At 49.5% G+C, this 17481-nt stretch overlaps 1 protein-coding gene across 30 annotated transcripts in view; it reads left to right on the top strand.

Annotated features, from left to right (window-relative positions):
- The window catches only part of Mical3 (microtubule associated monooxygenase, calponin and LIM domain containing 3), a 200063-nt gene that overhangs the window by 130862 nt on the left and 51720 nt on the right, over positions 1 to 17481 (top strand). For 4 of the 30 annotated variants that reach the window (XM_063286328.1, XM_063286330.1, XM_063286329.1 and 1 more), the window contains one exon: positions 906 to 4200. In XM_063286328.1, the coding sequence (XP_063142398.1) occupies positions 906 to 913 (8 nt within the window). In that variant the 3' untranslated portion in view covers positions 914 to 4200. 30 annotated transcript variants of the gene reach the window in all.

Below are 17481 nucleotides of genomic sequence, written 5' to 3'. Positions count from 1 at the left end.
TTTGGCTGGGTGGTACATCACTCTCTTGGCCTCTGTGACAAGGCCAAGGGGATGAGCCAGCATCTACAAACCAACATTTCTTCAATTGGGCACCAAGTAGCCCAGAACCCCCTGGACTCCTTTTTCATGTGTCAGCTGCTGGCATTTGGGGTCCCCTTCCTCTATGGCCTGTCAGAGGTACTGGTGCAGATCGGAGGGGAGTTTCACTGGCAGACTGTCAGCCAGTGATGGTGCCGTCTGGTAAGTGGGATTACCCCACACCCACAAGACACACCGAGGTGCTTGGGGCAGACCCTATAGGTAAACAGGAACCCAAAAGAGCTGCTGTGTGATTGGCCCCAGAGAGTGATAAGCTTCTGTGGGACTCCTGTGTAGGGGTCCCATGTCACAGAGAGGTGTGACTGTGGCCCACAGTCTGAATGTGTTCACTGCAACTTGAAGTTTTTGCATCCCATTCCCCAGCTGTGTCCAGTCCGTCCATGTGACAGGGGCCACCCTGTCCTAATCCCTTTAGGCATCTAGGATTCTAGTGAGGGTCAGGACCCAGGTGCCCCACTCTCCTTAACCACTTCCTGTGTCGATAGCTTATACCATCCTACCTCAAAAAACATGCCGACCCTGTCCGCTGCAAGGCAGGATGGGGGAGTGTTTAGACCATGGTAGCTGTAGAGAATTGTCTCGCTTTTTCCCTTAAAGTTTCCCTGTCTGCCCTTGTAAAACTAACCACAGTTCTGTACACTGCTGAGAGGCCCTGGTGGCCCCAGACATCTCTCAATGGATCACTATGTGTGAAGTCTATAGGGCTATATTTTCCTATGTCACACATTTCCTCTTCTTTATAGCAAGTATATCCTTTTTTCTTTTCTTTTTCTTTCTTACTTTTTTGTGCATGGTTTCTGAGACAGATTCTTAACTATATAGCCCCGGCTAGAACTGGATATTTGGACGAGGCTTGCCTCAGAGTCACAGAGGTCCGCCCACCTCTGCCTCCCAAGTGCTGGTATCAAAGGGGTATGCCACTGTGCCCAGCCGCCAATATATCTTCCACAGCCAGGTACAAACTCAAATAAAAATGAAAGATGATCAGCCGATTCCAGAAGTCTCGGAGGAGCTGACGTACGCTTTCCATGAGGGAGGAGGGAGGGATATTTTCTTAGCTTTCAAATAGAGCCGCCTCTGTTGATGAAGGAAGGCGCTGACACAGCCCTTGGGCCGTTGTGCCAGAGGAGGGAGAATGTGCCTGGGTCTTGGCAGGGGCACTCTGGGAGTGGGTTGTGCTAAGCCTCCAAGGCACAGAAACCCCAGCCAGGCCCTGTAAACGTGACTACAGCTTCTCTGTTTGCTTCTCATGCTTGGGCATCTTTCTTAGATGCCCCGCTGGTGAGATGCAACAGTTTCTTAAGTACTTGAGGGACTTGAGGTCTGCCAGCCCTTGGTAGTGTCTCTCAGGAGCTGACGCTCGCAGAGCACACCAGGGCAGATGACACAACTCTGGCTTTACACTGGAATGTGCACGTGACTGCGTGAGAGCACCACCTAAGAGCTTTTGCCAGGGAACCCGACTACTCAAGCAAACAAAAGGTTCTGCTCTCCCTGTGGGTAAAGGGTGCAAGAACGTTCTTTTTAAAAAGAACTATAAATGATTTTGCTAACTCTCTTGGCTCATTCATTTTGCTTCTCTGCCTGTCTGAGGAAAGTGTAATGGGTTTCAGATTGGTTTTTTTTTTAGACACTCAGAATTAAGGGACCTATAGATGAGGAGAAGTGTGTTCTCTATAAAACACTGAGAAAACACACTTGCCAATGTGGTTAAGGAATCAAAACAAACCGGACCCAGGCTATGACAGGCTTGCAGAATAGCAGGAGAAGGTCAAGATTTGGCACCCCAAAGTATTCCAGGCTGAACGTCCAAAGCGGGTGAGGCTGGCACTGTACCCTAGCCCAAGGGACTCCCCACAATAGGAGACGAGACTCTCTGTTTGCAAGTCATCGCCCTGAGTCCTGAACATGCTCAAAGCCCTGGCATTTGCTCTTTAGCTAAACTTTGCTAGCACCTGGGGGGAGGGCTTGGGGGTGGCAGAATTATGAGTGACATCTTATAGGGGCCATGAAATAGGTTTCTGTTTCTTCTTTGGTAAAAATGCCTTTTTCAAATCCCACATTAGCTTTGAGTGCTTGGCTAAACTTCCTCCAGAAAGCTTCAGACAAAACCCAGTGCCTCGCGCTTCCAGAATGTGTCACAGAAGGGTTATTAACCTGATCCCAGTCTTGTCCCATGTGACTGCCCATGTTCCCTGGAACCCACAATGGAGGGGGAGCAGGGAGAGCTGGGCTGTGAACAGCGGCCCTGCCTCCTGATCCCGGACCTTCTTGGTTTCATAGCTCCTTGCTTGTCCCCCTTCTGCTCTTCCCCTTTAGGCAAGAATTAGTGCTGTTGTAAAAACAAAATGTCAACAACAAAAATACCCCAAAATGACAATATAACCCTCCTTCACCCCTTGTAGAGAACCCTGAGTAGGCCTTAACGCATTGTCTTCCTCCGGTAACCTCGTCTACAACCGCTGCCTGTCCCCCTGTTTGAGACACTGTTTTTGGTACTTCTGTTTGTAATGTGTGTTTAATATAGGAGTCTTCTCTCTATTCTCAAACCTGTAAATGCTTTGTTTCCAAACCACCTCTTCTCACTGCTCCAGATCAGTGGGCCTGGCACAGATTTCCTCACCCTGGCCTCACAGTACCTGCCTGGAGTTTAGGAGAAGTCTAAAAAATGGACAATGAAAAAAAAAAAAACGCTGGGTGGGATGGCTGTTTGGGCACATGCCCTTGGCTGCAGCTGGTTCCTTTTTTAGGTAGAGGAATCCCATTACGTAGAATGAAAAGTGAGGCACCAGGCACCTGGGTGGGAAGGGACAGGGAGAGCTTTTCTCCCTGTGCGCAGTATCAGGAACATTTGCACTGCAGACAGCAGAGAGCACGCTCCCCAGGCATCTGCTGAGGAAGTGTCTTTCCCGGAGAAGCTGTAGTTACAAGTGGCACTGGCCTGTTCCCTAACCCCAGATACTCTTGAGTGGTACCCACTGGCGCCCACAGTTGGATCCCAGAGGACTGTTAGGAAACACAGGCATCGACCCACACTAGCTAGAATAGCCACGTGCTACAAAGAATACCACTCATCCCTGGGCCTCTGCCTGATGAGGTTAGAGATCCTTCATGGCCTCTTAGGGCCCCTTCCCTTCAAGGCTGCTGAAAAAAAACAGAAAGGAATCGCTATGGAGCAACTGCCATGCCTCCTGCCTCCCAGCCTGACCACTAGAGCCAAAGCTGAACCACGTACACACCTCTCCATGTAAATGTGTGTATCTATGTGTGTATGGGTTTCAGTTCAGTGTGTGGGAAGACACTACTTATATATACTGTGCCCTGACTGTGAGACTGTTTGTAAAGCTACCAGTTTGAAAGCCATAGGCACTTTCTCTGGAAGCTTGCCTTGACTTAACTCCCCCAGCATAGGCAAGCTTCGAAGGGAGCCCAGCAGCTAGGCATGGCCTTCTGTGGTAGCACAGAGTGGAGCTGGGTCTCTAAGAAGATGGGTGGTACACACCCCTACACTCAGGTAATCAGTTTTCCTCATTAACAAAGCAATACTCTTATTGGAGGGGGGACCAGAGAGTCTCAGACACTTACTTTCCCTCAAGACCGTCTGTGGGCTAAGTGTTAACTCTGCAGTAGCCATTGTCTTAGTCATCACTGTGCCTGGCTGCTTCCTGCAGGACAGTGGGACCCATGAGGTCCTCTGTGCCAGTGAAGTAAGGGGTTTGCTTTCTAATCCCCCTGCTATTCCCCTGGGGTGAGTCAGGAGAGCGGCAGCAAACAACACCCAGAGCTGTGGTACAGAGAAGCCAGAGTGCGGAGGATTAACTGTGCCAGGGAACACTTTGCCTGTCCACTCTGACCTTCCCTGAAGCTTTTAGTTTGCCCTTGTTTTTAACCTGTGCCGTTGTGAGTTTTTTTTTTTTTTTTTGATGTGTTGCTTTGTGAGTTTTTTATTTAATTGTGTAACTTTGTTTTTGCCATTACTGTGAAACCAAGGTATGCTTTAAGGGTTTTTTTTTTTTTCTTTTTTCTCTTTTTTTGGTTTTGTTTTTTTTTTAAACAAATGTTACATTCTTATTTAAGAGAATAAATTCCAAACAATCTTCAGGTTTCTGAGTTTTTCTTTTCTTTCTCTTTTTCCTGATTGGAGGGTGGGAAAGGGGAGGCTCAGGCACGTTTGAGGCATGGGCTGTGGAAGGCACTGTCCCCCAGGGCCCTCGCTTACGCTGAGGGTAGGGAGGGCACAGATGGCCGCGGGGAACAGGCCATCCACCTAGTGCAGAGTCCCACTAATGGAAGGACCTTGTGCAGGGTGTGGCGTGGGGCAGGATGTTTTAGTTTGCAGCTCTTGTAAATAGAGAAAAGTGAGGAAAACGCTATTCTTGCCCACGTCTCCCCTGTTTAGTGAGCCAATGTGAGGGACCTCAGGATTGGCAGATGGAGGATAAATATCTATGCAGAGCCCAAATCTGCTGAGAGGACATAGGGACAGATGCCACCCCCAGAAGACTGGTTAGGTATCTTCCCTACACATTGGTGTACTTGCTAGGGTACCCTCAGGCTTTATGACTGGGGTCCTGATAACTCGGAGGATCCTTGCTCTTTGCCCCATAGCTGGCATCTCTCGGCGCTATATTAGCAGGGACATGAGTTCTATTATCTAGTTTTATTGGACCGCCCTCAAGCCGGGAGAGGCCAGCCTGTCCCACTCATGCACACTGGGGCTAGCCACAGAGTAGTGAAACTTCTGCCACACCAGCATGCCAGCCATGGGAACACATGCCGAACAGGGCCAAAAGCGGGCACCTTGGAGGGTGAAGTACTCTATACCGAGTTTATCCTGTTGGGTCCTGGGAAGTCTGGGTGTTGTTCCTTGCTGACATTCTCCAGCCAGCAGCAGACCTCTGAGGAGTTGGGCTCCTTTGTGGGGGAACAGCAGGCTTCTTTGTGGGGGTTGGCATATTTGGCCAGGACCCTCCCTGCCACACCAACACTGAAAAAGTGTTCTGTGCCTGCAGAGGGATTGAGAAAGAGGGGGCCGGTACAAGGACTGACCAAGAGCCAGTAATAAGGTGAATTATACAGGTGTATGATCTTCAAACTCTAACCCTCTGCTGCTCTCTCCACCCCAGACCTAATCAGAAGGGGAGGAGGGCCACTGTCATTAGGACAATGCACTGATTTGCCTAATAGCTGATGTGCTTCTATTCAAGCCCTCGTAAAGTTCCTGGGGAATCTCCCAGGGCACTCGATTCTTACTGAAGCATCTCATACTCTTCTTTTTTAATATACATTCCCTGGTGTTTTTTTTTTTTTAAATACCCTCCCTGGCTCAGAGGCTGAGCACACACATGGAAGGACAGACCGTACAAATGGCTACTCTCTTATTTTCATGCTGAAATGGAGGGCAGGACGATGCAGTGCAGGACCCCACAAGGGGCCCTCTAGAGTGTGAACAAGAAGAAAACACCCAATGGGGCTCTCACCTCAGAGTAGGTGAAGTTTTAGCAAGACTGGATTCCGGCTCCAAGCATGGCCTTACCTCACAGCCCATATATGGCGAGCATCTAGCAAGCGCCAACAAGTAAATGAGTCATGATGAACAGTCAGGGACCCCACTGACGTTTGGACCTAGGCTACGTCAGGAGCCTGCCGGCTGCTCCTGTCCCCACCCACGGTGTTTACCAGATGTCGGCAGTCACCCATTGTCTCCTCATGACAGAGTTCCAGAGGGTGTAGGATCGATTGTGCAAAAGCACCCTCGGTTCACCTGAGGAAGGGAGGCGGGCCTCTAGGCATAGGGAGCAACCTTCAATTACTTCCGGGTGTTACTGGCCACGTGTTCACCATCTCCCTTTTACTTCCTATGGGTCATCCTTTCCTCAACTTTGCATAAGTGATTTGTAAACATTTTGAAAGTATCTGAGGTGCTCTAATGAGTCTTTTTAGGACAGTTGGTGAGAGATTAAGTTGCTGTCAACGTTGGACAGTTGGTGAGAGATTAAGTTGCTGTCAACGTTGAAGGTTTAGCCTAGTTAAGACCTTGACTTTGATGGCCTTTTCCTCCCAAGGAGCTGTACTCAAAATAAAGACAGAATGTTTTTCAATGGTGAACGTGTGCTTTCACTGTGGGTAGCAGGGGAGGCTTAGGAAAACCAGAAGGAGTGCAGGGCCACAGGTCTGACCTGCTCCAGATTATCCGGGACAATCGTTGGTAGGGTCTGTACAGATGGATTTCTGTTGGCCTCTTGTGGTTTCTTTGGTTTAACTTTTTTCTGTACGTGGTTCTTTGCTTGTACAGTATGTGTTAAACTGCCCACACTGACTTGTGACTGTCTTCCTCCTCCTGTGATTCTGTGAGATACCAGGATTAGTCCTTCGTCATGAGAACTTCACAGGAAATGTCGCCTGATTCCATGTCTGTCCTAACCTGTGACTGTTTGTCCCTAGCAGCTAACTTTACGTGCAGTTGTCCCTGTCACCCAGCATCTTTGTGCCCGCTATCGTATCCCTTCCTGAGACTCTGAGGTCAGATGGTCGCTAGGTTTGATGATCAATGCTGGCACATCTCCTTTAAGGCTCATTCCTTGAGAAAGGTGACCTTAGTGACAGGTGCTCCCTCCCATAAAAATAATTACAAGAGACCAGGGCTGCAACTCAGTGAGCCTTGTTTTTCTTCCATGCACCCATGACAAATATTTGGAGGAAATTCTAGAAAGAGGAATTCCTTAAGCATTCAGCATCTGCTCAGATTGAAACTTAAACAATGAGTTGTGATTCAGATTGACTGGAGCATTGGAGAAGGGAGCTCATCTCTGACATTGGCATCCCTTGAAAGGAGATTACAATGGCTCCTATGTCCTTGTCCAGGAGTGCCAGCATCTACAATAGCAGGTTAGAGAGGCCAGCTGTGTGGTTCCTTTCCCACTCTTCCACTTCCACCACCAGGTTGGTGGGCTCTGTACAAAAGGCATATGCTGTCCCCTAGAGTTGGGTCTGGTGAGTGACTAAGGCGTCAGCTGCCTTCCTCTTCTCTGGCTCATCTTCCTGGGGAGTCGACACTGGCAGGAACCACGTAACACATGGGAAGAAGTAAGGTGGCTCCAGGCCCTGCTGGCCCGAGTCTATACCATCTCTGAGAAGCAGCTTTACTGGTGTGGGGTAAGGGGACTGACTGATGGGGTTCACAAGACTAAAGCCAAAATTCTCCTGTTTGCTACAATGCTAGGAGCCAAGAGCAATCTTTGGGTTCCCGTTCTGCACCCCCTGGGAAGGGGCTGGAGGATTATCCTCAGACACTATAGAAAATTGGAGGTTTTCGAGCCTCTTTTGTCCTCCTCCATGATTGACTCTCTTCAGGGTACCTGCCACACTAGATGACAGAATATAAAGTGGGAGGCTAGAGATACAGATGAGTGATAGTGTAGTTGTTTTAGCCTGCTCAAGGGCCTAGATTGAACCCCCAAATCCCCAGTACCATAAAAAGAAAAGAAAAGAAGAGAAGAGAAGACAAAGGTGATCACTAAGCCAGGTTTGGTGGCTTGTGTCTGTAATCTAGCATTCAAGAGGCTGAGGTAAGAGGATGGCCATGATTTCGAGACCAGCCTGGGCTACATAGCCAGCATTACACCAACTACATAGCAAGACCCTATCTCAAAAAAGAAAAGTATCCAGGCAGTGACGGTACATGCCTTTAATCCCAGTCCTTGGGAGGCAGAGGCAGGCAGATCTCTGTGAGTTTGAAGCCAGCCTCTTCTACAAAGTGAGTTCCAGGACAGCCAAGACTGCACAGAGAAACCCTGCATCAAACAAAGAAAGAAGTAAAATTAAGTGGAGAAATAGGAAGGCACATAATGGTGCTGATGATGACAGCACCCATGGCGGTGTACCAGACACTGTCTGGATGCTCTCAATACTCTATCTAAGCCCGAGAGTGGTCTGGGTTAGAAGCAGGCACACAAGCAAAGGAAACGTGGTGGGATGTGTCTGTGTGCCCAGTGTGTACATAGATTCCCTTTGCCCCTACTCTGTCACCCCACACTCGTGAGAGAAGAGCTCTGAGCGAGAGCTTTGCGCTGGCGTTTCTGTGAAGGTGTGGGTGTGCCCTGTACGTCAGCAAGGATGCATCTCTTTACTACAGGAAACACACAGTCCCTCTTTTTAGGGGACAGTGATTCCCAGGGCTGGGGACTTGCCTGTGGGAAGTCAGAATATGGGAGGACAGAGGGTTTCATCACTGATAGGTAAGAGGATCATCAAACTGGGGAAGGGAACAGTGAACCGTGAGTTACCCGTGAGAGAGTGAACTGGAGTCACATTAGATACTCATGCCTAAGGCCATGGGGTTGACTTTGATGTGGACTCGTCTGAGCCTCCAGGGGCAGCCCATCCTGCCAGCAGGCTTATGGATCTGTTAGCCTCACTTCTTTGCTTCTCTGCCTCTTAGTTTACTTTTCCAGTGCTGGGATGGAACCTAAGACTTTACCCATGCCAGGCAAGCGGTACCTGTGTGCCCCTGAGCCAGCTCTCTGTCATCCCTTGTAAAATCCCCCGGTGATGATTTACAGCCCCATTCACTGTCCTCATGAGAAATGACTCTCCCCGGCTCTGTGTGCTGTCGGAGTACAGGGAAGGAGAGACGGGTTTTGTACTGACAGTCTGAGGCAAATCACCTGTGACACGAGAAAAACAGAACTCTTACTTGTCTGGGTGCTGGGCATTGCCTTTGGGGTCTCCTGCTTGCTAAGGAGAGGCATTTTGCCATAGAATCACACCCCAGCCTCTGGAAGTTATCTTAAGCCAGTTTGGTTTCAGAGCTCTTAAAGTGACCGACTGCTAAATGTTGGACTGGGTGTCCTTGCTATCCCAGTGATCAGCTCTGGTTTTGCCCCATTGGATGAAATCTGGCCAAGCGTGAATGCTGGCAGGAAGTCTCCTGAACATGCATGGACACAGCCTTGCCCTAGCCTTGGAAAGACATGCCACAGAGTGCGCCTGAGCTCCTAGACAGAATGTATGTAGAAAATGGAAGAAAGAATGCAAAGAGAAGGATGTTTTTCCAGGCATGTCCAGCCCCTCCTGGGTGTGGTGAGTGGGCCTGCTATAACGTGGGTGCTCTCCCACTCAGCAGCAGGCACCCCGAGAAAGGAAAAAGGAGAGCAGTTGTCTAGATCTATCCTTCAGTCCCTGGACTCTCTCCTTTGGGGTTCCCACACAAGCCAGACCCAGGAAGAGGGTAGGGGTGTTTGCGTGGCACTATGGGGGATGGGCAGTCACCGTTGGAGGTGAGGTGCAGCGGGGCTGCAGATAGTGAGAGGTGTTTGGATCATGTTCTCAGTCTGATGCATTGAACTGATATGCCTCAGTCTCTGGCGTCTCTGGTTGCCTCTCTCTGGACACAAGCCAAAGGCTGTCTCTTAAGCATGGCAGGCCTCCGTTGGCTGCTCCTTCATATCTTGCCTTTCCACGAGTTGGATGACTTGGGTCAGCACCTTAGGGGAGGACCCCTGAGCTCACTGCTCCCCTTGCTGCACACTCCAGACAAGCCCCACCCAGATCTACATGGGGGGACCTGTTTTCTCTGAGGTTAGAGTTCATTTGATAGAGCTTCTAAGTCAGGATTCCTCAAGCTCAGCACTGTGGACATTTTGGACTAGGTAGTTCTTTTGGGGTCCGTCTCGTACACTGTAGTTTCTCTGGATTCTCCCCCATTAGAGGCCAGTAGCGTCGTCCTACTTAAGTTGAAATGACCAGACAACATCCGTAGATGTTTACCAGTTGACCCATGAGGAAGAAGTCAGATTGTGAACTAAGACATTGATGATAGCATGCCTTGTAGAAGGACCAGAGGAGGGAGGAATAAGGAAGGGGGACAGGAAGTCTCACTGTGCACAACAAGACCTCTGGAGTTCACTGCCTACTCCTATGAAAGCCATGAGCGTGTGTGCATCCCGGTGATCCCAGGATTTACGTGCTCGCTCTCAAAGAGAGACTCATACTGACACTCTGTACTGAAGGATACAGACAACACTTTAGCTAGAAACCAGAACCACTACTCTCCTACTCACCCCAGTGGGTTATCCCTGCACCCACGGAATGTGTTTAGCCCCTGTGGTGACCACAGCCTCAGAGGGCTGCAGTTACCCAAGTAGAACAAGCGTGGGTCTGAAGGGCGCCTGGTTTGAGCTGTTAGCTGCCCTGTTGCCCATGACTTTGCTGCCTTTGGTTTCCCATGTCTAGGGAGAGGAGAGAAGGCAGCTTCCTGCCCCTCTCGCTATGCGAAAAAATCTCCTGTAAACAGCCAGGAGCTTAACCGGATCAATCCTGGTTGTTCAGAAGCATGTCCAAATATCAAGTATGATTATCAGTGGTAAAGATTCCAGAAAGTGGCAGAACAGTTGGAGAGGGAGACATGATTAGGCTTGCTTCCCCTGGCTATTCACGGCTTCCCCCTGGGGTCTAGACACCCTGGAGGGTTACACAGGGTTGCCTGACAGGCTGGTACTCCTTGCCGGCAGAAAGAGATGGGTCAGTTTGCGATTCTCTAGTCTGTGGCAATGCCAGGGGCATTGAGCTGCTCTTTTCGGAGATAGTTAAATGGGGGGAAAGGTTTGCCTAATCTGCCCTAGCTTTTCCTTTAGCCTTCATGGATAATGAAGTCACCAGACGACTCCATAAACTAAGACTGCAAACAGTTCCCTAAGGGTTTGCCTCAAACTAGGTCTATGCTTGACCTGGGGAGTTACAGAGCCCACCATCCTAGCGGAGCTCGGACCATCACAGTACTGAGATCTGCATGGGTCTGTACTAGCTCATTACAAAAGCCTTAGGCTCCGAAGCCTGGGGTCGCCTCATGGCCCACTTGGCTGGAGCAGAGGCTCTAGAATCAGTGCACGAATGAGAACCTGCGTGAGCTACAACTGCGGTGCCCAGCTTCTCTCCTTCCACGGGAGCACACACAGCCTGGGTCAGTGCACTGTCAGTCCCTGGGCCTGAGTGTCCAGAGTCTGTTTGGTTGTCTGGAACCCAGACACTAGCAGTCCTTTCCCAGCCAATCCTAGTGACCGTCTAATAGATGAAAACAGAATCATAGCTGAGAACCCCTGAGTCTCAGATGGGAGTTATGGGTGTTGCTAGAGGAGGTTTAGTTCCTTCCCAAAAATAATCTCAGCTCAAGAGAGTGCAGTGTATGAGATTTTGTGTCTATAAAGGGGAACGAGAGAGAGAGAGAGAGAGAGAGAGAGAGAGAGAGAGAAACGCACGCCCTGGAACCTAGTTTAAAGAGCCTTTCATTGACCCACCCATCATCCAAGTCAGTTAGAAGTCAGTTTCATGAATCAGAACCAAGTCTACTCTGGGACTATAGAGCTGGCAACACATGTACTCCTGTGGAACTAGCTTTTCACACGGACTGGGAGTGCCAGAAGGGCTCTGGCTACGATGTGACTCAGCCGTGGAAGATTTGCATAATAGGTACCGCAGAAAGCATAAGTAAATAAGACCGGCATCTTAGGGACAGCCCATTGGCACAGACGTCCTTTCTCGCTGGTCATGGGCCTCTGTCCTTCTACTGCCTCCTGCTGCTGCTGCTGGTCTAGCTTCTGTCTAGTGTGCAAGCCGCTCCCTGGAACTAACTCACTGTGGTGGGAAATAGCGATTGTAAACTGCATTCATCAAAGGGCCTTCATGCGGAGTGTCCCCTGAGCCATTAGCAAATCTGTCAAAGCTCCACTTTCCCCACGTGCTCTGTGCTATCTAGTGGCTTGCCCTTCTCCAGGTTCCCGGTGCCTGTGCACCATCCTGTGAGCCACTTCGAAGACTATCTTAAATCTGAGCACACAGGGTAATTAACTTGATTGTTGGCCTGATAATGAAGCATTCTTCTGCTTGGTCCTAGGATTAGAATCTGCACCTTGGTCTTGTACAAAAACATCGGTACCCGACCTCGTGTTCTCGTAGGCAGCAGGAGCAGAGAAGTGCTAGAATAACCCCCTTCTCTAGCAAGGCTTGTGGTTGGGATCCACCCATGTAAGTGGAAGAATAACAGAGAGGATGTGGAGCTGCTCCACAGACAGTGGCAGCAGGAGGGAAGGGCTGGCCTTACCCTGCGGTGTTGAGCAGGCCTTCCCTCCATGGGACTGCTCAGATCTTGATGGGTCTCCCATATGTAACTGGTTTGGGAGGCAGAGGCTTAACAACAAAGCCCACTGCTTGACAGCTACCATTTTTTAGGCTCCTGAGTTTCATGAGGGTGAGCACCAGCTAAGGAAGGGCAGACCTTAAGTAGGGATGCAGTTCTTGTCACATTTAAGAGAAAACACTTCCAGTTCCTGGTGTTGTAACCACCCCCACACCCCAACTCCAAACCTATGGTCCTTTTGTAGTCTGACCTAGTAATGGATATGGGTCGAGTCTGTTAGATGTAACAGCACATGAGGGCACAACTTTTTTTTTTCTTTTTTTTTTCGGAGCTGGGGACCGAACCCAGGGCCTTGCGCTTGCTAGGCAAGAGCTCTACCACTGAGCCAAATCCCCAACTGTAACAGCACATGAAACGCATACTTGGAAGAGAGCTTCATGATCAGTGTTGTTGAGATGCATGCCAAGATTTCCCTTTGGTCAGATACTCTAAAGATAACTAAAAAGACTTGACTATCCAACATTTGAAAGCATAATCCCAGGAGACCATGCAGACTGAAAGTCCCTCAGCCATCTAGCAGCACCCAGTGATGGGGAGGGAGTGGCCACAGAGGTGCCCTCAACATTCTTTTTTTTTTTTTTTTTTTTTTTTTGTTCTTTTTTTCGGAGCTGGGGACCGAACCCAGGGCCTTGTGCTTCCTAGGTAAGCGCTCTACCACTGAGCTAAATCCCCAGCCCCATGCCCTCAACATTCTTAAGATGGCACATTCCCGCTTGTGGCATCCGTGTGGCCTTTTGGGTATGCTGCTAACAATTTCCTTTGGGGTTCCTCCACTCCGCCTCTCCGTCATGTGGTATTTAACTCAGAATTTGACAGCCCTTGGTAATCACGTATCTCTAAACAGCTGAGTGTCCCTCCGACCCGGAAGACTTTCTGCTCTCAATGTGTCCACATAAAAACATTTTCCCATCAGGGCTCAGTTGGGTAGAGTGTTTGCCTAACCTACAGAAAGGCCCAGGTTCCATCCCCAGCACCAATTAAAACCAGCATGGCAGTGCCTACCTCTTGTAATCCTAGCACTTGGGAGGTGGAGACAACAGGACCAGAAGTTTAAGATCATCTTTAGCTACATAGAGCGTTTAAGGCTAGCCTGGGGTTCATGAATAAGTCTCTGGTGTTTTGTTTTGTTTTTATGCCATGCATGGTGATAGACACCTTTAACCCCAGCAGTAGGGAGGCAGGCAGATTCATGTGTGACTTCAAGACTAGCTCGGGCTATACAGCAAGTTCCAGGACATCCAGGGCTACAGAGTAAGAACCCATCAAAAAAGATAAATACAGGAAAATAAAACCACGTTTCTTCCACCAGGTGTGGTGACTGAAGCAGGGGGAGCAAGAGTTTGAGGTCACCCTGGGCTATATATAGCAAGATTTTATCTCACAAAATCAAAGTAACAGCTGGGCGGTGGTGACACATGCCTTTAATCCCAGCACTTGAGAGGCAGAGGCAGGCAGATTGCTGAGTTCTAGGCCAGCCAGGGCTACTCAGAGAGAGGTGGGGGGTGGGGGGTGGAGGAAGATTTCTGGGAATGAAGGTATGAAGGCATATGCTTCCTTTAAGGCCCTGGATCCCACCCCAGCATCACCTCCATCCCACCCCCACGAAGCATCCTCTCCTGTGCTAGGTCCCTGGGAGAGTTGCTAGTCTTGACGCATTTGCTGAGCAGTTAATCTTAACATCACTGAGACCCAGAACCCTCAGTGTCATACACTGATCCAACATCTAGAACCTTCTAAACATAACATCACAAGTGGAAAAATCTCATACCAAGAGACTGTCACACACAAAGTTATTTAAGCTCTCACGCAAAGTACCCTGAAGCAGTGTGTATGAGGTAAATATGAATCATAAGTGAATTTTTTTACCATCTCCAAGGTATTTCATTATATGTAGACATAAAACCCTAAGTCTGGGGCATTTCTGGTCTTAACATTTCATATAAGGGACATTCAGAGATTGGACCAAAGGTTTTCGAGGTGACGATTCAGTGGCTGTTGTAGCATTCTTGTCATGGTCCCTGACATGGTACCTTAGCCCTTCTCCTGCCTCACAGAACGCACCTTGCTGTGTGATGTAGAGAAATTCTTTGAGCAGACCCCTGGCTCCTCTTGGAGGGGATCTATGCAGCGACAGAAGTCACTTTGCTGAGCCTGCTGCAACTCCAGCTCCCACACAGCTTCGGTGCTCGCTATCTCAGCGCCCTCTTAGGATCAGAAAATGAAGGGTAAACCGTGAGCTAATCAAGTGGCCCCACCACAATGCGCTCAGAGGAAGTGGGAGAAGGGGAAGACTACCCACACTGCCTCTGAAGGCTGCGGCCTTCTTCTGTTATAAATGGAGGAAGATTGGACACCTGCATGGTGAAGCAGTCTGAGGCGGGGAGTGACCATCTTTTATTTCAGGATATTAGGCCAAGGTGCCTCCCAGTGGGGTGCCATTTTTTCGGTTAACAGCTAAGCTGGACTCCTCCTACATAGGCAACTTTAACACATAAACCAGAAAGGATGAACTGATGTCCACGTTGATTCTTTACTGTATTGTGATGGTCCCGACTCAGTCTCAGAAGCCAACCTGCAGCTTGTTGCTGGTAGGTTTTGATTTTGTTTCTTTACGAGATATCCCCCTCCCCCATATGACCTTGACTGTCTCCAGTGCCTGAGCTCAAGGGCTTCCTGCCCAACCAGCTGGGATCAGAAGCCCAGGATACCACACATGGCTCTGTCTCCTGCTTTATATCCCAGAGGAGACGGAGCCTGCGTTCTAAGACAGACACACCATGGTTCTCTCGAGAATGACCACACTTCAGATGGTTTGATCTCTAAATCCCAGTTTATGAGGGAGCAGGAGAGAGTGCAGCACATTTCCTGCATTCCTGAGAGAGAATAGAAGTGGAATCCCTTCCTACCGGAGCAGGGAAGAAGAAACTGAGGTGGAGGTCCCATTGTGGCCTGGCAGTGATGGAGGCTCTGGGTGGGGACAGACTCCCAGTTCCTCCAGGTGACTCTGACCAACCTCAGTGTAGATGTGGAGTCTAGAATATGCTGTCAGCCGGGTAGCTTTTTCTGAAGGAGTTCTCATCCTTAACATCTCCCCAGAGTTCTTATAGGATATATGTGGAAAGTCCTGTAGCTGCTAGCTCATGGTCTGAAAGAAAAGCCACAGCCCAAATTTTCAGCAGCTTTTGATAAAAGCAACAGAGGGTGCTGAGGGTGGGTCTCAGTGAGAGAGGAATGCTTATATTAACCAGACTGAGTTTAGTCTTTGGCACCAAAAAAGGGGAGGGGAGTAGAAAACACTTAAGGGGAAATCTCTGAATGGCAAGTAGCAGGGCAGTGTATCTCAGATGGACCAACCATTTCAAAAGCACGAAGCCCCTTCTTAACAAGGCCTCAGCTGACATCCAGAGTCACTGGTCCCTCCCACCAGCTGTGTGATACCATATTCCATCAGAAAGCAGGCACTTCTGGTGCAGAGGACCAGTGGGCTGGCTGTGACTCTGGATGCGGGAAGGGAAGGTCTGTGTAGATGGATGGGGTTGGCTGTTGGATGAATGAATCCTGGCAGCCATGTTACTTTAGGTCCGGGGAGGAGACCAAGGAAGACCGCTCGGTTCCCTGTGCCTTATCCCTACCCCTCATCAAATTCAGGTTTTACTCAGGCTTCCCTAGCAGAAAAAGTCAACCTCATCCAAAGATAAATAGATCAGTTATTGTAGGAGGTAAGGAAGAGAGACTGGGGCACCAGTACCCATGAGACCAGAGAGATTAACAAGTGTCCCACAGCCAGGAGGTCACTACAGTTTATACCACATTATCTCATTCGGAAAAATAACTAAAAGGCCCCAAAAGGTCCCAACACACTGAATAAGCATTTGAGGAAGTAGAAACTACTCACTGTTTACATGTATAAAAAACTATACTGTACCCCCTAAATATGTGCAGTTGTTAACAGTGCATTGGTAGTTTTATTAGAAGGAAAAGGGAATTGGGAAAAAGCCAGAAATGAGTTCAGGGCCTGGGAAGAGAAAGCCTCAAGATGGCCCGTGTGATACACGGTTGCCGGAAACCCCCACCCAGCACTGGAGTTTTGGAGCACTGCAGGAAGGACAGGGAAAGCAGGTGCCTCTGAAGCCCTGGGAACAGCACGCTGAAACCTGTCTGCATCCCTCGCTCTCCCTGTGAAGCAGACAGCTACAAATAAAGGATTCTGGCAGCTCTCGCACATCAGCTGAGAGCAGGTTGTCCTGTTAGCAAGCGCTGCTTTGGGGATGATGTATGGAACTCCCGTGGGCAGTGACTGTTCCAAAACAGAGCCTCAGGTCAGGCCCGGGACCTTTTTCCTATTTAGGATACAGCCAGATCCTGGGAGCTCTTCCCTTTTGGTATGCACGAGGCTGCGATTGGCCTCCCTGTGACCAGAGATCAGCCTGTACCGACTTAGAGACGAATCAGCCTTGGAACTGATTCCAGGTCTTCCATTCTGCTTTTAGCTGGGAAGTCCCTCCGCAGCAGCTGCCACTCTGACAGGACATACGATGCGGAGGGAGGTGGCCATCCATCCTGACGAGGCTGTCCGTGCCTCGCCTCTTCAAACCAACTTCTGCTAGCCTTGTTTGTTTACTTGTTTAGAAATACCATCTCCGTATGTTACACAAGCACTCCTGGCCCAGGCGATCCTCCTGCCCCAGCTTCCTAAGTGTTGGTGGGAGGGGGTATCCCAGACTGATGACGTCGAGGTCACCATGAAGATCTGTACCCCTCCACTTCTTCCCTCCCTGCCCCTCTTCACCTGTGTGTCTGATAGCTCCCTGGTCAGGACAGAGCGTCAAGGATGTTCGTCTTGATTCATTGGCATCGTGCTTGCCAAAGTGCTTTAACGCTGTTGGCTGGACATGGGCGGCACACTGAAAGCCATCTTCCCTTTGGGGAAACTGAGCCTCTGTGAGACCCCAGTCCTTGGGATTCTCTGCCTAAGTAGTCCTTTGTCACTGAAAGCTGGAGTGAACCAGAGCTCTATGTGAGTGGGTACTGGGTGAGCCAGGGACAGGGACAGGGCCAATAACCTCCTCTTATTGTTTGTGGGTAGGTGGGTGGATGGGTGGTTGGTTGGTTTTGTGGCAGTCTCTAGCCTGAATTCCTTATCCAGCCAAGAATGACTTTGGGTTTCTGATTTGCTTCCATACCTGGTG

This window comes from Rattus norvegicus, chromosome 4, assembly GCF_036323735.1.
Source record: "Rattus norvegicus strain BN/NHsdMcwi chromosome 4, GRCr8, whole genome shotgun sequence".
In the NCBI taxonomy this organism is placed as follows: Eukaryota; Metazoa; Chordata; class Mammalia; order Rodentia; family Muridae; genus Rattus; species Rattus norvegicus.
The sequence above is the reverse complement of the archived record's forward strand: the minus strand, read 5'-3'. Positions and strand labels throughout refer to the sequence as shown.